The sequence below is a fragment of the Sceloporus undulatus genome, chromosome 2, assembly GCF_019175285.1.
Source record: "Sceloporus undulatus isolate JIND9_A2432 ecotype Alabama chromosome 2, SceUnd_v1.1, whole genome shotgun sequence".
In the NCBI taxonomy this organism is placed as follows: domain Eukaryota; kingdom Metazoa; phylum Chordata; class Lepidosauria; order Squamata; family Phrynosomatidae; genus Sceloporus; species Sceloporus undulatus.
In genome coordinates, this window is record NC_056523.1 from 311541398 (window position 1) to 311565633 (window position 24236).

Below are 24236 nucleotides of genomic sequence, written 5' to 3' on the forward strand. Positions count from 1 at the left end.
TCAACTTCTTTAAGTTATTCTTAGGATCTTAAACCCATCTGTTCTGATATAAAAATTAACATACACAGTTTTCTTGTGTTTTTCCCTCAGGACTCTTATTCATATGTTAGATCCACTGCCCCAGCTGTAGCTTATGACAGCAAGCAATATTATCAGCAACCCACAGCAACCGCAGCTGCAGTGGCAGCAGCTGCTCAGCCACAGCCTTCTGTAGCTGAATCATACTATCAAACAGGTGAGTTGTATGCTTTGAAAGCCTTTTTATTTGTGTCTTTTGTGATGTTCACAAATGTGTACATTTTGCTGAAAATGTTCAGATTTGTAATACAGTTGGCCCTCCTTAAAGGCAGGCTTGCCTTCTGCGGTTTTGAGCTTCTGTGGAAGGCAAGCCTCAGCAGAAATAATGGGGGTGCGTCCTTGCACTGCATGCCCTGTGCGCCGCATGCGCCCCTTTATTTTCTATGAGGCTTGAGCATACGCTCTTTTCCCCATACCCTGGGGGAGGGGCCTGAACGGATCCTCTGTGTATGGGGAGGGTGGACTGTAATATATAGAAGCAACTTTAGGAGTAGTTAACTATAAATTTGTATTAATATTTTTAAAGCAGTTGGTGTCTAAAAGTTGAGTCTTCCTTATCCAAAATGGCTGACACAAAAAGTGTTTTGGATTCTGGAGTTTTTGAGATTTTGGAAATAAGATCCAAGAGTAAACATAAAATTCATTTGTTTCATATCCATCTTATACATATAGTCTGAAGGTAATTTTATATAGAATATTTTAAATAATTTTGTACATGAAACAAAGTTTGTGAATATTGAACCAACAGAAAGCAAAGGTATCACAGCCACCCATGTAGAATTTTTTGGATTTTGGAGTATATGGAGACCTTATGCTTCAAAGTATTCCACTTTTGTATCATTAGAGCAATGATGGCAGAGGCTGGGCTAGCATATTCTCCTTTTCACATTTTAATGTTTGGATAGGGTTAGTGACCCTTTTAGGAAACACTGGTATAGAGATTAGGAGAGCTCTTATTTTGGGAAGATGAACTTGTGTACTGGTCTATAAGCAGGCATAACAAGTTTACAGTGGATTATAGCACCACTGTCCTTTGTTATCTTATTACTGGCCACATACCGACAGGCCAAAATAAAGCTGCTTTGGGTCACTTTGGAGGGATGCTGTTTAAATGATGCATGCATCCTAAGAGTCCAGAAGCTGCACCAAGGCTGCGCTCCAGTCCTTAGGAATGGATCGTGGCTTTGTTGCAGCTTCCGGACTCTTAGGATGCATGCATCATTTAAACAGCATCCCTCCAAAGTGACCCAAAGCAGCTTTATTTTAGCCTGTCTTTATGGGGCCACTGTTAACAAAAGAGGGTACACAGCACCTCATATACATGACACACAGTATTTACTTGATGCAGATGTAACAGAATGTGAAGTCTGCACAATTGCTCATTATTTTTGTCTGGGAAAGGTTTGTGAAGGTGGTAATAGGTCAACATGTTTTTATGTAGCTAGAAATTACCAGTACTATATAAAAATACAGCCTTTGTTAATACCTCTGCTAACATAAAATGTTCAGATATTCTGGATTTTATATCTCTTCAGGCTAAGTTTTTCTATGACTGTGTCATAAATTGAGTCTAAAATACAAGAGCATGCTACATTAATGCATGTTATTTTACATGTCTCCTGGTGCTGTTTTATTTCTACATTCCGATAGGGAGCAAAACTCCTTGCTTCGTATTACAGGGGTGTTGTAGGCTTGCATGCAGGCCTGAGGCTATCCTATAAATCTTTAATTTGTTCCTTTTAAAACTTATTATAGCATACATTATTTTTATAAACTTTTTTGACTCCATTAAGTTAATGCTGAGAAGTAGTGGAAGTGCCATATGTCATGTATTTTACTTTCTAACTTTGTTCTTTTAGCTCCAAAAGCTGGCTATAGCCAAGGAGCAACTCAGTATACTCAAGCCCAGCAAACCCGTCAGGTGACAGCCATAAAACCAGCCACTCCAAGTCCAGCTACAACTACATTCTCCATATATCCTGTTTCTTCCACTGTGCAACCAGTTGCAGCCGCAGCTACTGTAGTTCCATCTTATACCCAAAGTGCTACATACAGTACAACAGCAGTCACTTACTCTGGTGAGTAATGCACAAAAAGAAACTTTGGGGGGCTAGTAGTGACAAAAAAATAAAGCAGGAAACAAAATGAAAAATGTATAGCTAAACTTAAGGGATATGGTGACTTAGTGGTTAAGACACCAGTCCTGATGATCAGAAGTTTGGCAGTGCTGCATGATGGAGTGAACTCCCATCACTAGTCCCAGCTTCTGCCAACCTAGCAGTTCGAAAGAATGCAAATGCAAGTTGATAAATAGGTGCCACTTCTCAGTGGGAAAGTAACAGCATTCGGTGCAGTCCTGCTGGCCACATGACCACAGGAACAGTTCTTGGACAATGCTGGCTCTTCAGCTTAGAAACAGAGATGAGCACTGCCCCCTACAGTTGGTTGTGATTAGACATTCATGTCAAGGGACTATCTTTACTTTTTTAAACTTAATAAATATTAATTAGCCTCCCAATTTCACAGCAAGGAAACCATCACAGTGTAGTGGTGAGCTACTGCTATTAAGAGATAAGTTCTTTATTCTAGTTACCAAGTGACCTCGTTTTTTCCTTCCCTTCATTTTGTCTTGTGAATAATTCTGTTGTTTCTGGTTACTTGTGTACAAGACAGTACCTATAGATTCGTATTGTGTTGATAATAAAACTGTGCTATAGATCTCTGGTGGTTGGTGTTGTTTTAGATTGCCATACAAGAATTAATAAAGGATTAAGATCAAACATTATATTAATGCTGAATTGCTTGTTTGAAGAGTAAATTATAGACTGTTGTATATGCTCATGTATAAGTTGAGAAATTTTAGTCAAAAAATTAACCCAATAAACCTCGGTTTACTTATCCACTAGATCAGTGATTCCCAAACTCTGGTCCGCCAGGTGTTTTGGACTCCAGCACCCAGAAGCCTCAGCCATCTTGGCCAGTGGTTTGAATTCTGGGAGCTGAAGTCCAAAACACCTGGAAGGCCAAAATTTGAGAATCACTGTACTACATAGATCATGGGACTTGAGACAGAGTGCTCTCATAGAGGTAACTTCCCTCCTATATTTCCCTCTCTTCTCACCCCACCCCAATCCTCCTTGAAGTCCATGTTGTTATACCCTAAGACCCAGCGAAGTCCTGGCTGAAGAAGTGCTCTTTTTATTTTTTTAAAATTATAATATATGGTTGAAAGAGCAGACAGCGTGTCAAATCTACAGTACTAGGTAGTAATTTGGAATGATCAATAGAGTGGTTCATCTAAAAACGGGACTGCTCTACTGAATCTTAACTTTTCTCAAAGAAACCATCACTTTCAATGAGTAGGATGACCAAAGGCATATTCTAATGTCTGGGTGGGAAAATGACAATGGACCCTAAGTTTCACCTGACTTATCAGTAGGTATTATAAAAATTAATAATTTTGACCCCCAAACTTGCCCTCAACTTATACATGAGGTTGACTTAGGTCTAAAACACACTGCAGAAATAATCTAGTTTGAAACCACTTTAACTGCCCTGGATCAACGCTAGGAAATTTTGGGAACTGAAGCTTTGTGAGACATCTAGCCTTCTCTGTCAGAGCTCTCATGCCACAATAAACTACAGTTCCCAGAGTCCCTAGCACTGAGCCAGGGCAGTTAAAGTGGATTATTTCTGCAGTGGGTTTTGGATCTTATACACTAATATATATGGTACATCCATCATAAGCACTAAGCACTTTATTACAGTATTTAAATTTTCAAACAGACATTACACAATTCTTTTCTCTCTTTTTATCTATTAAAGGTACTTCTTACTCTGGCTATGAGGCTGCAGTATATTCAGCTGCATCATCTTATTATCAACAACAGCAGCAGCAGCAGAAACAGGCGGCGGCAGCGGCTGCTGCCGCTGCTGCAACAGCCGCCTGGACAGGGACCACCTTTACAAAAAAGGCACCATTCCAAAACAAACAGTTGAAACCAAAACAGCCCCCTAAGCCACCCCAGATCCATTATTGTGATGTTTGTAAGATTAGCTGTGCTGGACCACAGGTACCATTATTTTTTCCATTTAGTAATTTGATTTAATAAATAGTACAATTTGTAAGCTGCATTTATCCAAGAAAGGGTCCTGGCATTTGTAGCTTCAGCGTTATTTCAGTTAATGTAATTTAGTACAAGCTTAGTACGTTCAAGATATTAGTCCGGATGTGAATTGCTGTGGTTTGCCCTTTTGTACTAATCCAAAAGTGTTAGATTCTTTAGAATGAGACATCATGACAGATACCAGATTCTTCTGGCAACTTCTTAGTTTCAGAAGCCTTTTGCAGTGCAACCAATTTGCAACCAATGTGGTTTTGAGTACATTATTATTATTAGCCTTTATTTATGAAGCGCTGTAAATTTACACAGCGCTGTACATGCAATCTTTTTAGTTAGACGGTTCCCTGCCCTCGGGCTTACAATCTAAAAAGACATGACACAGAAGGAGAAGGGAGTGGTGGCGGGAAAGGATAAGAGGTCCAGCAGTCCCTCTCTACCTCCGAGGCCTGGACCAAGGCAGATGGACTGGAGGGAGGGCTTGGCTTCAAAATGGAAGGTTAATCTTCATCCAGGGAAAATACATACTCTCAAGTAGGATAATACATATTCAATACATAGCAATGGTTCGATAAACAGGCAACAAAAGAACATCAGATAGTAAACGACAATTATGCAATGCCTGGGAAGGCTTCTCTGAACAGGATGGTTTTCAACTCCGTTTTGAAGCTAGTTAAAGAAGTGATGGCTCTTGCTTGTGGGGGAAGAAGGTTCCAGGAGTGAGGGGCAGCAAGTGAAAAGGGGCGAATCCGGGATGGGGCAGAGGAAATCCTGGGCTGAGACAGGAACCCTTGACTACCAGAACGGAGGGCCCGAGTGGGAAGGTGAGGAGAAAGAAGGTCTGATAAGTAAGGAGGGGCCAGTCCATGGAGGGCTTTAAATGTCGACAGCAGGAGCTTATACTGAATGCGGAAAGGGAGGGGGAGCCAGTGAAGGGATGCCAACACAGGAGAGATGTGGTCAGAGCGGTGGGTGGAAGTGATGATGCGTGCAGCTGAATGCTGGACAGAGATTAAAGGACGGAGGTGAGAAAGAGGAAGCCCAGCCAGGAGGACGTTACAGTAATCCATTCGTGAGATCACTAGGGCATGGACCAGGATCTTGGCAGTAGAGGCGGTACTAGACATAGTTTTCTCTGTGTGTAGTGCTGTGTGTGTATTCCTGCCCGAGATTATATTGGTGAAAATATTCTGTTTATCTAGTTTGAAGATGGTTGGATGTCGTAAAAAAATATTTGGAAATAGGTAGCAATGTCTTCAGATGACAGAGTAAAATTTAAGTGGGATTTCTTTCACTTTATTTAACTGTGAACATATACATTTATAATATAGTATTATGTTTTGTTACTGGATTTTCCAGACTATCAAGTCTAATTCTGACCAAACTGCAGCTCTGCTGATCATTATGATAAATATGATGTCTGTGTCACACTTATAGCAATTTTTTTACTCTAGCAAAATCAAGCAACTGGTAGTTAATATATCGTATTTAAATACTTGATTTTTCAACAGTATGACTAATATGCATGTATTTGAAGAAATGTGCTTATGTATGTATATGTGGCAATTTAAACAGACTTACAAAGAACATTTGGAAGGGCAGAAGCATAAAAAGAAAGAAGCAGCTTTGAAAGTAGCACAGAACACTACCAGCAACAGTTCATCTACTCGAGGGACTCAGAACCAACTGCGCTGTGAGCTCTGTGATGTTTCTTGTACAGGAGCTGATGCCTATGCTGCTCATATTCGTGGAGCCAAGCATCAAAAAGTAGGTCTTTCGTTATTATTTTTACTAGTTCCTGTTAGTTGGGTTTACAAAATTCTAAGACCAGTAACAGATGGGCCAAATAAGTTGGCTTCTAGCTGCTTCATGGGTGTAGCGTTTAGAAGAAGCATGCCCTCAAAGTGGCTGGAAGCCACTCTGAGATTGGCTAAGGTGGTTCAAAGCTGCTCCTGCTGGTGGCCCATTTGAGACCACAGTGGCATCCTCCTTCTAAAGCAGGGCATCTGGTCGCTGTGGATCCCGGAGCTATCGGGGCCGGAGGGCCCTCTGGCTGCTCCTTTTGCTTTGCCCTTTAGTGATTGTCTCTGATTCAGCAAAGAGTGTGTTTTGAAAAGGTTATCACATTTAGGTTAGCTTTAAATATTATGGATGTCCCCATAAATCCCTCTTTATGGCACACGAGATTGTAATATTTACTCAGGAAACCATTAGCACTCTGCTATTAATGTTCACTGTCAATTATTCTGATGGTTCTTTAAACTGACTCTTAAAATAGGATTCTATATAAATATTCTTAGCAATTTTGTGTACCATCAGCTCTCCCTGTCCATATATTCAACCATCCACGGCTTGGAGATACTTTTTAAAAATTCCAAAAAGTAAACCTTGATTTTGCCATTCTCAGACTGAAGGGGCAATTCACTGCACATCAAATCTCTAAACTGTTGCAGCTGTTGCCTCGTTACATACTCTCCACTCAGTTTTTAAATTCCTGCCTTAACAACCCTTTGAGTTTTTCCTTTCTTTCCCCTTCTTTATTTCACTATAATCAAAACTAATTTAGATTATTTAGTTAAGGTACTCATGGTTTTGTAATTATCAAATAAGAAAAGAAAAGAAAATGAAGAGAATGGAGACAAGGAGAATAGACACTTGCCTTTAGAGAAGAAAAGATGGCAGGCAGAGGTATGAGGTGAACAGAAGCTTTGTTTGTGTCTTTGAGTCCAAGGACTTCAGGGTGTAAAGCAACAAAGCAGATGTCTGGTTGGATAAAAAGTGGTGTTTTTCTCTTTTATGACTGGGCTATTGTTCCAAGGCCAAAATGTGTCTGACACCCCAGATCAATGGCTACAACCACAGCATTTTGAATGGCAGCTTCAATTGAACATGTTTGCAGGGCAGCAAACTGAAAGATTCCCTCAATATTTGTCTGGTATTACGATGTGGATAAATACAGATCAAATCAAGCAGCCTTTGAGAGAACAGGGCAATTACACCCTCACCCAGGGCAATTACATTTTTAAAAAATAGCATTATAGATATTTATACACTATCTATTCTGTCAATATTTAATATGTTGGTGGTCAGCAAGGCTATATAATCAAACTGAGAGGAAAGTAAGGAAGCAATCAGCTACAACAGTTTAGAATTCTGACGGTTCCTGCCTCAGTCAGATTGCCATGAGGTTTAACCCATGCATAATGGATTGCTCCTTCAGCCTCCCCAGAATTACTGTTCACAGTGAGTATCAACTTCACATTTCATATATGGGATAGTAGGTTACTATGCCATTGTATATAATGGGACTTGAGCGTCCATGGATTTAGTTTTCGGGGCAGGGGGGCTGGAACCAAATCCCAGTGGATGCCAAAGATCCACTCACTGTAATTGTTTTGATAACTGTTTTTATTGTGGTTCCAGGTAGTTAAGCTGCATACGAAACTTGGCAAACCCATTCCTTCAACTGAACCAAATGTTGTCACCCAGGCTACATCTGCAGCAACAGCTACCAAGCCTACAGCTGTCTCATCAAATATTGCAACTAGCAGCAGCACTGTGAATTCTTCTGTTTCATCTTTGGCAGTGAAAATTCTTACTCCCTCTGCCAATGTACTGCTTAGTACAACATCCAACAACAAAGCTACAATAGTTCCAGCTAACATTGCTGTAAAAAAGATATCTACACCGAAAATTAATTTTGTTGGCAAGTATTACTATCTTTAATGTGTAATTGAGCCAATGATGTATACCTTAAACTAGTCATACATAATCTTATTATTGTACTTTATTTATTGACTCTGCTATGCTTTTGACTGCCAGAAGAAATTTTGCAATGTTTTCTGCTTGCCAGAATTGTTTTAATTTGAAATAATTAAAAGTAAATAATTTAATATGAAGTTCTAACTCTGGGTTTGAATCTAATGTTAGTTTTTCTATATTAGACCATTTGAGATAATAGGGAACTGTTAGTATTTTTTTTTTTGAAGTCCCATTAATTTCAGTGGGTCATCTTGAGGTATGACTGATGTTAGATTTAACAGTTTCTCTCCCCTGCCCCCAAAATATTTTCAGACTGCTGTTAAACACAAAAGATAGCTCACAGATGAAGTAAGAAAATATTTTGTAAACTCTTGTTCTGTTCCAAGATCTAACTAAAGTTAATGATAATACTGATTTTGGTGTTGCCATCTAACAGAACATTGCAGTGTTGCATAGTTTCAGTATTTTTCATAGCTATAGTGTTCATTACACAGTTTGTTTAATTTAATTTTACTTCATTTTAGCCAGTGTGTAGTATCTTTAAGCCTTGTTTTCAGTTATCAGAGGACAAAATACAGTGAGCCCACACCATACACGGACTCGTTATAGGTGGCTTTCAGCTTATGCTGAAGTCAGCCGGCAATGAAAACAATTGCGCGTGCACCCATGGCACATGCGCACAGCCATGCAGCAAGCCCAAACCTCATTCTGTCCAATGGGGCTTAAACATATGTGCTTTTTGCTTTACGCAGGGGGGTTCAGAACAGATCCCCACGTAAAGCGAGAGTGGACTGTACATAGTGTTATGACAGTGCTTAGTAATACTCAACATTTTTAATTGTCAAGCTGTCTCCTGCCTAACTAGTTGTTGCAAAAAAAATCTGTGTAGATATCTTTAACTTGCAAATGTTATTAAAATTATTTCATGCTCTTAAAATGTTTTATGTTAGGTGGCAATAAATTGCAGACAACAGGAAGCAAAGTGGATGAATTAAAGGCAGTAGAAAATATCAAGACGACTCCTTCTATTGCTACAGTGCAAACGCAGGAAGTTAAACCAGATACCACAACTGAACCTGTAACCCCTACAGCTCTTGCTGCTTTGCAGAGTGATGTCCAGCCAGTTGGTCATGATTATGTGGAAGAGGTATTAGTCTCAAAACTATATTCACTGAATCCAGAATTTTTTGTTCTTATTCAGGGAGAATATGAAATATTCTTCAAAAGACATGTCTGTTCAGTGCTATGCTTTACAAAATTTTAGTGGAGTGATAGGCAATCCAATGTTGATACCACTCCTGAAATAATGAAAATCACAGTTCCATCCTATTAAGTGTTTTAAAAGTTAAATCCCTCACTATAAATTGGTTCTAGAAATAAATTGGAAGTGTAATGCAATTAAAATTACCAGTCATAGTAAACAATGATCTAACTATAGCTTCCAGGCTGTTTTAAAAAGAAACTCCACATTCAGCAAATTGTAATAGTCACAGTGGAAGGTTACTAGAGCCGGGTGATCCCCAGTTTAGTAAGGCTTTCTCTAACAAAACAGCAGGAGTTGGTCTTCTAGCCATAAAGACTACATAAATCTCTAATAGCAAACCTGGATCAGTAAGTGCTGCCAGACTGCAAGATCAATAATTTAAGGGGAAATACATTCAAATACAGACTGGACATACTTGTGTAAACAAATCACTTATATATAGTACCAGGAGTGAGTTTCAGTTTGTTGTCATCCAGCCAGTTATCATGTCCTAACAATGATTCTAGATACTGAAGCTTCACCCATGTGAAGCCCTACCCAAGGTGGGGTATAAGAATAAAGTTTATTTATTTATTATTTTATTTCTGCAACTGGGCCAACAATAACGAAAATTCTGTAGCTTCATAGCTACTTGCTGTACTTTAAGTGACAAATGAACTCATAAAAGAGGTGCTTAGAGGTTTTTAAAACATGCGTAGATTACATGGGCATTCTTAAATATACCTAGATAATTCAGGATTTTACTAGATTAATTTAGTATTTTAAAGGGAACATAGAAACAAATAATCAAGAAGATATTTACTGTATATCTTTTCAAGACCAGTGTTGCATGTCCTTGTGTACCTTGTTCTAATAGAAATGTGTAATTGCTTTGTTTTAACAAATTGTTCCAAACTCTTCAGAGGTAGACCTTATAAAACTCACTACAGTATTACCATCTACCATTTTCTAAGGACTGTTAGTCCTTCCACTGTCACAGGCACATTTGGTGAGGACACAAGAGAGAACCTTTTTGGGTCTCCCAGGCCTGTTACAGACGGGCCATATAGTACGGGCGGAGCGCGTACTAGGGTTAAGAAGGGGCGGTGCTTCCGCACCCCTTAACCTTAGAGTGCGCTTTGTGCACACAAAATGGCGGCGGGCGTTCCACACGGCCGCCACCATGACGACGTCATGACTGCGCCGCATCTATACAGGGCGGCGCGGACGTGACGTCGTTGCTCAGCGCCAGGGTGCTTAGTGCGCCCTTAGCGAGGAGCAGGAAGGAGCTCCGTTTCGGAGCTCCTTCCTGGTTTGCGCCGCTGGGGGCAGCCTTCACACGGCTGCGCCCAGCGGCGCAAAGGAGAAAGGAGCCAAGCGGCCCCTTTCTCCTCCTCCCTGCCGCTGTGGGGTGTCCTTGGGGCTTGAAGCCCCAGGGACACCCCTTTCCAGGCTGCGGGGAAGCGGCCGTTTGCCCCTTCCCCGCAGCCCGGAAAGCGTCGGATCGGGGCCTCAGCGGCTGCAGGTCTAGCCACTGAGGCCCCGATACACTGGGGAAAGGGGCGGGTGCAGACCTGCCCCAATCTGTGGAATTTCCTCTCTCAGGAGGCTCACTTGACCCACATTCTCCTTTCACTGGCTCTTGCTGCTAAGTGATTATGGCAGAAGGGACTTTTAAGGGGGTGAGCTATATAAAAGCACTTTTTAACTAAGGCGGGTTACACACTGCTATTAAAGTACGTGCGGAGCACGTACTAGGGTTAGGGAGGTGCGGTGCTTCCGCACCTCCCTAACTCTAATATGCGCTCTGCACGTAAAAAATGACGTCGGCCGTTCCAGACAGCCGCCGCCATTTTTACATAGCGGACACTGTGCTTCCGCACGTCATAGCCGCGCAGCGAGAAGGAGCTCCATTTTGGAGCTCCTTTTTTGCTCCGCGAGGGAGTCACGCGGTTTGGCTGCTGCAACTCCCTCACGGAGCAAACAGCAGCGCCGGGAGACCGCCGCAAAGCGGAGGTTTGTAACTCACCTAAGTTTTTATTATTAGGTTTTTAGCTTTACTTTGTTTTAATCTGAATTATAAAACATCTGAGGTCTTGTGCCAGTAGACGAACAGGATATAAACTGAATAAGTAATCCATAAAAAAGTGACTGGTCCAACTTCAATAGCAAACAGTAGCAAAGGTGAGAATAATTTTTTCTGCCTCAGTGGTACAGTATATTTAAACCCATTTGAATTTTGCTATCACTGATTAATATAGATTTCTTATTGTCATCTGAAAATAGATAACAGTTATGCACTTTATGTTAAAAGTATTCCGTGTGACACATAGCTTCCTTACTAAATACTAATCAAATATAGATGCTGGTGCATTATTAATTAGGTGGGGCTAGAACTAGCAATCGCTTATTGAACATTCTGATTAACAACAAAGTTACACCAATCTACATAAAAATGTAGCTTCCTGTCTCCTTGGTAATACCTGCATCTTGATACTGTTTTGTATTTGTTTAAATAAATAAATATTACTTAGGTTTCATACTGTAAGAGCTTTCCAACAGTATAAAGAAGATTGTTATCTATAGATACATTCTTTGATTCCTGTTTCTGGAGCATAAAAGTTAAAGTGAAGGAACACAACTATGACTTCTTTGTCTTAGTGTTCTTATCCAAGTTTGAGTCAACTGTTACATTTAAACTTATTGAATGTCATTGCTGAAAGAACTCTCCTTCACAAAAATGCATTTCAGTACATTGTTTCAGTTGCATTGCTTCTTACAACCCTTCCTGTAGTTGGAGGATATCAGCTCTGGGCAGGACTTCACTGCTTGAGGGAAAGTTGTCCAAAGAGGCTTATAAATGCCATTATGGGTTTTAGTCCAATCCCATTGAATTATTGCTGCAACTAATGGCCTGGTAGAATTACCTGTCCCCACACATGACATTGTTGGCCCTCTTAACATGTTCCTTATGAAACTACCCTTGTAGGTGGGACTAACAGCATGCTGTCATTCTTTGAACAGCTTCTTTCTTGCTTTGTTTATGTTAGTGTTAGTGCTCATTCAATTATACAAAATAATCTGAAATCTTTCATTGCAATAAACTCCCATCTGATATGATGTTTGGTCCTGAGAATATCTTCAACAGTGCATCTATATATTAGGAACATAGAATAGATGAGTTTTCTTACCATTTTCTGCAATGCCTGAAACATTTGTCACATCCATGGACCAAGGGCAATGCCCAGGCCTTCTGTGATAATTGAACAGCTGCCATTTTATACACTGCTCAGTACCAAAAACACCTTCTAAATGACAGTGTAAGGTCCAAAACACACTGCAGAAATAATCCAGTTTGAGATCACTTCAACTGCCCTGGTTCAGTGCTAGGGAATCCTGGGAACTGTAGTTTATTGTGGCACCAGAGACCGAGAAGGCTTAAAATCTAACAAAACTACAGTTCCCAGAATTCCCTACCATTGAGCCAAATCAATGGGCAGTTAAAGAGATCTCAAACTGGATTATTTCTGCAGTGTGTTTTGGACCTAACACATCTGTGCCAAATAACCAAATCTTTAAATAAAACAAACTGCAATTTCTGTGTCATATTTTGTGCTTTTATCACAAATTGTTGGCTAATCTGACCCACCAGCATATTCAGTTGTGTTCAGTGGTAATTTTATACTCTGTAATCCTTTTTCAAAGGTACGAAATGATGAAGGGAAAGTGATTCGTTTCCACTGTAAACTTTGTGAATGCAGCTTCAATGATCCTAATGCCAAGGAGATGCATCTCAAAGGAAGGCGGCATAGATTACAGTATAAAGTGAGTTAATTTCCTGGTAGTTGAGTAATTTCTGCGGTTTGTTTCTGAACCTGAACTATGGTTAAGGTGTTGTATGTATGTATCTTTACTTAGCAAGACTTGAAAATGTAAAATCATGTGTTTAATACATTCTACGTTACCAAGATATGAATTTGCCTAATATCTGATGATGACTTAGATAACAGGTAAGTCCTGTTATCTTCGGTGGGGCTTGCTTCCTTAGGGTTGCCACCTTACATAATAGCTGCCACAGTACTACCCCATTGCCATCAGTGCCACCTAGATATCTCTGGGTTGCTATGTTTTTTCCTGTAATAGAGAAATAAGTTGGTATAAAGAGCATCAGTACCACTAGAAGATGGAGAAGTTCAGAAGTGACTGCACTCTACCCCAGCCCCACATATAAAAGGAGTTCTAGTTTTTTAAGGAGAGAATAATGTAGAAATTATCCTCTGTTCCAATTGGACCAAGCTCATTCCGCATCTTCTGTCAGAATCAAATCATGTTCAGAACTAGCTGTTTCATATAATAAGGCACATTTTTTAAAGACTATTACTAATTCTCGGAATAATTTGTATTTCCCCCCACAAATACAGTATATATCCTAAGGTTTAAGGACTTCATTCTCCCTGTTTTACTTTTAATTTTTCTTCTTCTTGTTCACATTAAAATGCAGGTTATATTAATAAATATTAAAATAAATAAACAACATGCCTACATTGATTATCTTATCTTACCACCATGTACCGCCAAACAATGAATGCCATAGCTGCCTGCTCAGCATATAGAACTATTAACAGGTATTGCAAGAATATAAAAATACAAGAAGGAATTGTACTGTTTCTGTTTTTTTCTCATATGTCTTGCATACACTGCAGTTCTTCATGCAAATAATTAGCTTTGCCATGAGAGCCATCACATTGTAGTGGTTTGAGTGTTGGATTGTAACTCTGGAAATCATGGTATGAATCTCCACTCAGCCATGGAAAACTACTGGATGACCTTGGGCAAATTACACTGTTAGCCTCATAGGAAAGCAGAGGCACCCCCCCCCCTAAATTCAGCCAGGAAAATCCCATGATAGGCTCATCTTAGGGTTGCCATATGTCAGTAATGACATGAAGGCATAGAGCAACAATAACAAAAATGAAGAATAAGTACTAAAGAAAAATGAAATAAATAAATTTAAATCCTTAATTTTGAAACAGAAAAAAGTAAACCCAGACTTGCAAGTAGAAGTGAAGCCTAGCATCCGGGCAAGGAAAATACAAGAAGAAAAGATGAGAAAGCAGATGCAGAAAGAAGAATACTGGAGAAGGCGTGAGGAAGAGGAACGATGGAGAATGGAAATGAGGTAATATGTTAGGTTAACCCTTTTAGGTTCTTGTGAATCCTAACCATTGGTTGAAGTGTCTGTTTTTAAAGAAAGCATTGAACCATCCACAGCAGTGAGCCAGGTTATCCTATAGTCTCCCTTCTTGTTCAAATGTTTAATAAATTACATTTAAGAAATATCACTCAGCTACTGCAAATCTGATTCCCCAAAGTTCTTTTTCCTGTCCATTCTAAGATGAACCCATACTCCACCTAAAATATTACAAAGCAGTATTGGCTTTATAATATCCAAGCTTAAACTTTATCCTGTAGGTTAGTTCCACTTCAAGTTGCTTTATCATGACACATGGTAATGCTGTCATAGTGCAGACTTGGAAAAGTTGGATTTCTTGAATTTCTTATTCAGAATTTCTATTCTGGGGGTGGGGTGGCTTTAGGCTATGGAGTATATTAGACCTTTCCCATTACAAGTAAGCTACATTCCTGTGAATTTTAGTCATGGAAAACATTGATTCATTTTGCTTTTTATAGCAAACCTTTTATATCTAAGAATTCTTTTTTCAGAGTACACCTGCTGAATTCTCTAGGAAACATTCCATTTATTTTAATAGGTAGTGACTAAAGCTATAGCAGTCTGTTACAGAGTTTTAAAAAGTTTGTGGTTTCCAAAATTAACATTGACAGCAACTAATTACTGAACATACTGCAGTTCACAATATTTGATATCAGCTGGAAGTCCAAAAATGTCACACAAAACATTGCTTTGTAGTGTTATGTAATGTGATTTATAAGTGAATTGAATGAATGAATGAATGAATGAATAATACAAAATGACATTTTTGTTCATGTGTGCAGACGTTATGAGGAGGACATGTACTGGAGGAGGATGGAAGAGGAACAGCATCATTGGGATGACCGTCGTAGAATACCTGATGGAGGATATCCTCATGGGCCTCCAGGCCCTCTTGGACTTCTTGGTGTTAGGCCCGGAATGCCACCACAGCCACAGGGTCCAGCTGTGAGTAATCTTGAAGGAACACAAAGTGCTCCTTCCTCACCAAAATAGTTAGTGGCTAATAGCTACTGGTTGCACTGAAGCTTTTCTCACCTCTCCTTCAGATCTTTGTGCAAATGCTAACACATTCCAAAAGGTTTTCCTGCCTCCCAGATCCAGGTTTGGTTTTTTTTGGATGAGTGGGAGTGGGGGCAGGGAGAACTAGTCTTGTGATGGGCAGAACTGTCTCCCTTCAGTTCCACTGGAGCCTGTTGTTCTGCCAGGTTGAGGTGTTACTATATAAAATGTATTGAAGCATCAGTTGAAATACCTCAGCTGTAAGCTAATAGTCTTTCCATATTAAAGAGTACATACAGTGTACTCTCAAACATCTGTTGCTTCAGTAACACCTGAGAAGTGTAGACTTCTATTGTTTTGTGATAAGCAATGCTGATTTGTTGGATAGGTTCCACCAGTAAAATTGAACATTTGTTTAGCAAAGGGTTTTCTTTAGCTGCCAAAAAGTCAAATTTTAATTTTTCATTGGAAATGAAAAACATCTTATGGAATTGTTTTAGCATCTAAAATTTAAGTCTCAACTTGAACTCTTTTAAGCCAAAAGAAAAATGTATACATATTCTGCTTGCTACGTTCTTACTCCCCATTTTGTTGACTGTACAAGCATCAAAAGAACATCTGAGTGCCATCTACTCAAAACTTAGCAGCTGGCATGTTATCACTCCATTGTTGAGTAAAATATATTGCCTTTTAATTCTGTACTGAGTATGCTGCCATTAGTACTCTTCTTGGCTTTGATGGACCATTACTACTAATTTGTGATGAGAAGCTCTAAATAGAATATCAACCTTTTCCAGCTAGAGGAAGATCCCAGTAAACTTTCCCCCAGTAAGCCTAAAAAGACTATGGCAAGCCTCCTACTTCTATTCTTGTTGAACCTAAAAGAAATTTGGGGGAGGAAGCCTCATTCTTGGGTTTTTTCTATTCCATCAGCCCTTCTAGAGGTTCCATTATTCATGTCAGCACCAACATCTTTCCTGTTGCCACATGGGCTGACCTCCTCAGTAACATTGATATTAGCACCTGCTAATTGCTCACTTGTTTCTTTTGCTACCAGGACCACCCATACTGTCCTCCTCGTCCCAATTTTGTATCAGACAAGAGAACGTAACTGTCTCCCCTCAGGCCTGTTTTCCTCATCTACCTTTATCACTTAGGTAGCAATCCCATATTCTTGTTGTGGTTCTCAGGCCTTTTGGCTCTGGCTACTTTGCCTACCTGTATTCAGAAAGCCAAGGTTGGGGCTTGATGTGGAGGGAACCATCTTGTGAATAGTGTTCCTACTCTACTTCATAGGACTGTTTTATTTACCATGTTCTCAACATTGCTGGATGTTGTTGGATGTAAATCTATTTACATGTTGAATATTTGTAGGGCTTTAGCCTTCTCATTAGATTGGGCACCTGATGTTTTGAGAAAAGGCATCCCAGATGCTGAGTTGATCTAGAGCTGTCATAAGACCTGAACAGACAGGACAAAATAAAGCTGCTTCAGGTCACTTTGTAGGTATGCTGTTTAAATGACACACACATCTTAAGAGGCCAGAAGCCATGCCAAAGCATAGCTTTGGCACAACTTCTGGCCTCTTTAAGATGTGTGTGTCATTTAAACAGCATACCTACAGATGGTATTTGACCCCTTCCAGATTAAGTAAAATATATAAAAACAACACAGGTATATGTTGGAGATGTAATGAGAAAGTTGGCTCTTTTTACCATATGTGGTGAACTTGCGTAAGGTACAAACCTTCTGGTGTAGGATCAAGGAAATTATACAAAAGATATACCAAATTGAACTAAAGTTGGAGCCTGAGCTGTTTTTATTGAATATGGTGGATAGTAAAGAAATTAGACAATATCTAAAACCAATATTGTATTTGATAACTATTGCAAGAATGTCATTAGCTAAAGTCTGGAGAAACTCTGAAGTTCCCACAGTGGACACATGGCTTTGTAAATCGTTGGAAATACTGTAGAAATGGATAGGATAACTATGGCCTTAAAGGAAAAAATGAAGAGTCAAAAGAAATCTGGGACCCACTGTTAAAATATTGCAAAGACAGATGGAAGATATAATATAACACCTTAAGTAATCTCAGTCTTTGGCATTTCTACTTTCCGAGTTTAAATAATAATATTGTAATATAGCAGTAAGGATATGAAATAACGAAGGAAGCCTAATGTTTGGATGCAGTCTCAGTAGATGATGAAGAGCTAAAAAAAAGTACAAATGTTGATCATAGTTACAGATACATTATGTTTTTAGAGAGAAATAATTTTGATTAGCCGTTAAGAGATATTTACTGAAATTGATCAAGGGGGGAGGGGGCGATTCAAAGGAATGTATATGAAAGATTATGAAAAAGCAATAATCTGTGGATGTAATTGTTTTAAATTTAATAAAGATTATTTAAAAAATAAATTAACAGCATACCTGCAAAGTGACCCGAAGCAGCTTTATTTTGGTCTGTCTGTTTGGGCCCATAGTGAGCTCAGGGAACTGAGAGGGAAGGCACAGGAGCCTCAAGCTCTAGAAATATTCCCAAACAACATTCTGTGCATTTGCAGAGTGTGTGAACATTCAAGTGATCATTTGAGCATCCAGTTATAAAGTAAGCATCTTGTTTTTTTTAATTGGAACCAAACTATGAAACCTTCCTAAAATCTAGTCTGTTTTACTTTATTCACCTTCTAGAGCAGGGAGCTTGTTGTGTCCCCTCAAATCTTTTCCAATTTATGGTGACCCTAAACTGAACCTATCACTGAGTTTTCTTGGCAAGATTCTTCAGAGTGGATTTGCCATTGCCATCCTTTGAGGCTGAGAGATTGTGACTTGCCCAAGGTCAACCAATGCGTTTCCATGGCTGAGCAAGGATTCAAATCCTGGTCTCCCAGAGTTGTTTTGCAGTGCTCAAACCACTATACCACACTGGCTAGGAAACTTGCCAGATGGTTACTACAGTGGTGCCTCGGGTTACGAATTTAATTCGTTCCGCGGCCGCTTTCGTAACCCGAAAAGCCTTCGTAAGCCGAAATGCCATAGGCGCTAATGGGGAAAAAGCCGCGGCTCCATTTAAAATAGCGCCGGAGTTTTTTCGTAACCCGAAAAAACTTTCGTAACCCGAAACAATAATTCCCTATGGGATTTTTTCGTATCCCGAAAAATTCGTAACCTGGGTATTTCGTATCCCGAGGTACCACTGTAGATGGTTTTCAGCACCAGCCAGTTCTAGCTCTGCTTCTGTGTCTGAACTCAAACAGTAATAAAAGTAGTAGTGGTAACCTAAGTAAGTCTAAGATTACTTAGTTAGTTAGGAGGCATAATAATCAAAGTAAAATAGCAAAAAAATAGAAAGAAGTAAAACACAAAACTATTTGAGAACATAACTGAATTTTAAAAACTTCAATATTTTTTGTAGCCTCTCCGTCGGCCAGATTCATCAGATGACCGTTATGTAATGACCAAACATGCTGCTATCTATCCAACTGAAGAGGAACTACAGGCAGTCCAAAAGATAGTTTCTATCACTGAGCGTGCACTGAAACTTGTGTCTGATAATATGAGTGACAATGAAAAAAACAAGAAGGAAGGAGATGATAAAAAAGAGGGCAGTAAAGACAGGTATATTTTTTTGCAATTGTATTATATCAGTCACCGTGTTTGGAAAGGGAGTAAGAAAAAAATGCAACCGTGCTGTCAGCTTTATTTCATGTCAGCCTCGTCAGTTACCTTTTTCTTTAATCTGAGTTTATCTTTGGAGCCTTTGGTTACTGTGCTCTTTAAAGTCTTTGCTTTGAAATCCTGATTTCTATGATCAAAGTAACGGATACCTTGGTACTAACTCCACTAGACTTCTCCAAAAGCCATAATCCCTACTATCAGCTGTCCTTTGGATACAACAAAAATGTATTTCAGTAATGCAGTATTTTCAGCACTTCAGTTTGCTTTTCCTTGGCTAGCATTTATCTTCTTGCTAAAGGTGCAGAAGAGCTCAACCCAGAGCCCCACCTGATGTTAGATGTTTCTGTTAGCTCACTAAACCTGCCACTGCTACAAATGACTTAACTGGCTCTTTCCCCAAAAACTATGCTTTTGAGATGGATGTAGAATTAGGTGGAAAGTTCAAGACAGAAAAAAGTACTTCATTACATTTCTTTACAGTTCTAGTAATAGAATCTAGAGTCATCTAGTTAAGATGGATATAGGAGATTCTCAGTGATAAAAAGAAGTAATTTCACACACTGCATAGATAAACTATGACATATACTACAGGGGATCGATCCCCCCCCCCCGCATAAGGGAAATACTGAGTATGTTTGAGCACCTCTTCTGATGCACATCTTCAGAGTAAACTGAAAGCCGCATATGGTGTGGCCACGTATGATGTGAGCGCACTGCACTTTCAGATGTAGTGATGGCCACTAATATGAACAGATTTAGAAGGAAATTAGGAAAAAGTCATGGTGGATGAGGGTATTCATGATCAGCATGGCTATATACTGCATGCATATCTGAGGCAGTTTGCCAGTTGTTGGGGAGCAAAAGTTAGATGATGTGGTGATGCTTATATCCTGCTTGTTGGGCTTTCCTTCAGCTTCTGGTTGTCCACTGTTAGTTAGAATCAGAATGCTCAGTGAGGTGGACCTTTGGTCTGATCTTGTAGGCCTCTTATGCTCTGAATAGTGCCAGAATCTGCACTGAAATATATGTACAGAAGCACACAGGACTTCCCCCTGCCCCTGATAATTTTCTTAGAATGATAATTACAGTTTTAAATACCTGTTTGTCACAGAGGTGTATTTTTTTTCTACAGAGCTTTGAAAGGAGTGTTACGAGTTGGAGTATTGGCTAAGGGATTGCTTCTCCAAGGGGACCGAAATGTCAACCTTGTCTTGCTTTGTGCTGAGAAACCTACTAAGACGTTACTGAGTCGCATTGCTGAAAATCTGCCCAAGCAACTTTCTGTATGTATGGCCTTGAACTTTGATCTATATTTCTTGTAAAGATTTAAACAGGGTTCTGCCAAACTTTCTGAATACCCTAATTTACTTAAAAGTATGTGGATTAGAGATGAACTACTTTTTGAATGCAAGCGGGAGATTTGCAGCATAATAACTTCAGCATTTCCCCAGCTTTGAACAGGAGTGCTTTTATTCAGCCAGCTTGGGATAGGGGAGATGTAGTGCTCTTTGAGGCAGCATGAGGAATAGCAAACACATTTTCTTTTCAGATTTTCTGAAATCTTCCACAGTGCTAAAGGACTCAGGTTTAATGTTGTATTTTATTCCAAAACTAAGCATTTTACCGCTGTGTAACATGGTGGGGAAGTGCCAGGTTCTGGAGGCTAGGGAGGGGAATTGGGATTGTTGCTTTTTTCTTAATCCACGTCTGAGTGCCTACTCCGCATCACATGGGAAGGAGGAGGTTTTAACTTTATAATGCTTATTTGCTTAATTCTTCCCTTTCTCATAATGATAAATTCCAGAGTCTCAAACTCAGACATTTGAAGGAAGTGTGAACCCTTGTACACACTTCCAGTGGATTGATAATTGATCAAAGTCTTGTGTATGAATGGACATTGATCAATTTTCTGTAAGGATTATGGTGATGGTCTTTTGTATTAAACAAAACAAAAACCATACAAAGATTCCATGAAGTCTGTAACACTGAATACATTTATTGTGGGTTTATGTTTTGTGGGGTAAGATCAGACGACACTCCATAGGAAATCAGCAATCGGATCTCTCACATAATTTTATTCTAAAAGGAGCTGCTGTGGCCCCCAGTTTGATGGGGGGGGTCCTACTCATTCTTGCTCCCTGTGCCATGGCCTTGATCTGTACTTCATCCTTTTCTATACCATTCCTTTGTTATTCATATTAGGAAGATACAATATCTCTATCTCTCTATCTCTCTCTGCTTACCCCTCCAAAACTATAGCAGTCCACATTGTTTATACAATTTGGATCAGGAAATCCTTCAGTACAAAGAGATTATAGTTAGAATCCCTCTAAAACCCTGAATCCAAATGAGGGTACTCCGTTTGGAAGAAATAAATTATACATTTGGTGCTTAGAGTCTGTTTCATCATACAGATGTGGTGTCAGATACATAAGTATCAGTGGAGAAGGGGTCAGAAGGTGAGGAAGGAACAACATAGCAAAAACAGAATATACCGCAGTTGTTTTTCACTCCTACCCTGAGCCTGTATTAATTCAAGATTCAGTCAGGAATGTGTCCACTGCACTTGAAGGCAGAAGTCATAAAGTACTATTGGATATCTATCTACTAGTGTTAAAGGACTGTTTTCTTATGTTTGTGAAACATTTAATAGATGCTTAATATTTTCCCTTATTTAGGTAATAGGTCCTGAGAAATATGACATAAAGTGTGCTGTACAAGAAGCAGCAATCGTCTTGAATTCATGTGTGGAACCAAAAATGCAAGTGACTATCACACTGACATCACCAGTGATTCGAGAAGAGAACATGAGGGATGGAGGTTCGAATTCTGTTAAAAGATGTTCTATTTCAGTTGAATTGAGCATTCCTTCTGTTCTAAAATGGCATAAAGTCCTGGAAGGCAACATGCTGGCATATCATATAGACCTAATAAAAATTCCGTCATCAACCCAGTCTTGCAACAGTATATTTTCCCAATACCTTTATTTCTTATTTTAGACTCATGCACTACAATCAACAACCTCAGATTTCTGGAAAAGATTTAAGTATTAAAAAAACCCTAATAAAAGAAATGTAAATGTTTAGTGGTGAGCGATCATAAAGATATGCTCCTTCCTTAAGAGGAAATTGCATCAGGCACTCATATCATATGTCTGAAACTGGATCAGTCTTTGCATCACCTGTTTGGATTCACTTGATATAATTACATTTATCAATTTTCAAGTTCCAAGTGATTCTGTCTGCTTGGAGTAAAATGTTCATTTTCTCAGTTTTTTGAGGTTGGATTCTGGTCTGGAGCACAACACACATAGCATAGCTCCTGGTATTGATGGGAGTAGTATACTGAATAGTACACATACAGTGTGTGTTATAGCAAAGAGATAGCTGAGGGCAGTTGAAGCAGATGTTGGAGGTTTAAAACCAATATGTATTTATTGTGTGTGCAGTCGTACTGATGCCAGCAGTGTTGCTTTAGGATCTCTTTTGTAATACTTTTGAAAGCTACACACGTTTTAAGCCAGCAAGCATGATATTTTAATGTCTGCAATATGTTGGCTCTATTTATGGGTCAGATAAATTGAACTTTGTTTTCTTTCATGTGTTTGCAAGAAGGTTATTTTGATAGATGCACCATTATGTTGCTGGTCTAGAATGAGCATGGGATGTAAAACGTTGCTAAAGTGGCTGGTAGTGATAAAAAGGCGAGAAACTGTGTGTGTGTGTGCGTGTGTGCACACGCGTGCACATATGTGTGTTTGTATATATGTACATACAGCCATAGAATGAATTCTCAGAATTATGCCTTTGGTGGCTGAGCAATTGCTTGGATTTTGTTTACAGTTAATTATATAATTAACTTTGAAGCAAACTTTGTCAAAAGGTTTCTGTTTAAAAGAAAACAAAGCTTTAAGATAAGGTTAAGGGAATAAGATAATTTCTTCATGGGATTTATTGCTCTGTGCGCACTAGATGTTTGCCTTTATATTAGGCTTTGAAGTCTGATATGTAATACATTTACTTTGCATTAGTTGCCCACAGTTTAGTGTATTAATGTTGTTCCACTGAAGAACGGACTTGGATTTGGTTATACAAAGCTTTTTAAGATTTGGCAGACAAAAAAGAAATATTAACAGAAAATTGCACATTAGTTACATTAAAAATCATGCTTGGTGTTTTTTCATTGTAGCAAATCCAATTAATTTTGTCATCGTTGGAGTGCCTGAACTCTGACAAAATTGTCCTCTCTCTTCAAAAGAAAACAAAGCTCTATTTTTGTCTGACCCAAACTTGATTAGAGTTACTGTTCTAAGTTTGATTCACTTGCTAAGTATTACATTGAGGGAAGCAAAGCTTTTATTTCAAATAATTTCCTCAAGACACTGAGCAGATTAAAGTAATATGCCAAAATGTTTGCCTATGGAATGTGTGATGCTGAACTGCAGATTTGCAGTTAACAAGGCTTTATAATCATTTATTGCCAAAAGGGTAAAATGGCTCTTAATTTTAAGAAAACAACAGTGGCTCTTATTACAACTCACAGTGCTCGGTGTCTTAACTTGGTTGATGGAATCTTAGCTGGCTTTTGGGAATTGACTTCAAGTGGCAAGGAAGGCTTTGCTGACAAACCTAATTTTAAGTAAACATATTTTCATTCCTCAGTAGAGTTAAATGACATCATAGTCCTATGTAATCATGTTTGCTTACACACTAAATAACAGTGTTTACAAACAAGGGATGGGAAAACAAGAAGGTAAACACAAAACTGTGTTAACTGTGTAGGAATTTTGCCTTACAGTTTTGTGCACTGAACTGTAAATTTTACTGAATTTATTTTGGCTATAACAGTAAAGCTATTCTAACTGGTGCTGTGGAATGTATTTCTTCAGCAAAATGTATCTCTGTATATGTTTTTTATCCGTAGCTTATTAGCCCCGGTCCAAAGCCTTCTAACAGAGACAATTGAATCCTGTCAGGGATACTGCCAAGACATCGGAAGGATTTTTGACCAAGGTTTTCTAAAGCTCACTGTCACACCTGCCATATTTGAACAAAGTGGGGGTTTGGTTGCATAGTCCTAGCATTTACTGTTTCTTTTGTGTTTTGTCTTTTTTTCTTCT

The 24236-nt window shown here is 39.1% G+C and overlaps 1 protein-coding gene across 2 annotated transcripts in view; it reads left to right on the forward strand.

The window, feature by feature from the left end:
* Positions 1–24236, forward strand: part of ZFR (zinc finger RNA binding protein) — a 54732-nt gene that overhangs the window by 20557 nt on the left and 9939 nt on the right. For both annotated transcript variants that reach the window (XR_006101938.1, XM_042449410.1), the window contains exons 4-15: positions 91–235; positions 1938–2156; positions 3904–4151; positions 5775–5966; positions 7623–7905; positions 8912–9108; positions 12910–13029; positions 14238–14383; positions 15220–15382; positions 18855–19057; positions 20250–20400; positions 21796–21937. Coding sequence is in view for 1 of the 2 variants with exons in the window: in XM_042449410.1 (XP_042305344.1) it covers positions 91–235; positions 1938–2156; positions 3904–4151; positions 5775–5966; positions 7623–7905; positions 8912–9108; positions 12910–13029; positions 14238–14383; positions 15220–15382; positions 18855–19057; positions 20250–20400; positions 21796–21937 (2209 nt within the window). In the remaining variant the exon portion in view is untranslated. The remainder of the gene's footprint in view (positions 1–90; positions 236–1937; positions 2157–3903; positions 4152–5774; positions 5967–7622; positions 7906–8911; positions 9109–12909; positions 13030–14237; positions 14384–15219; positions 15383–18854; positions 19058–20249; positions 20401–21795; positions 21938–24236) is intronic.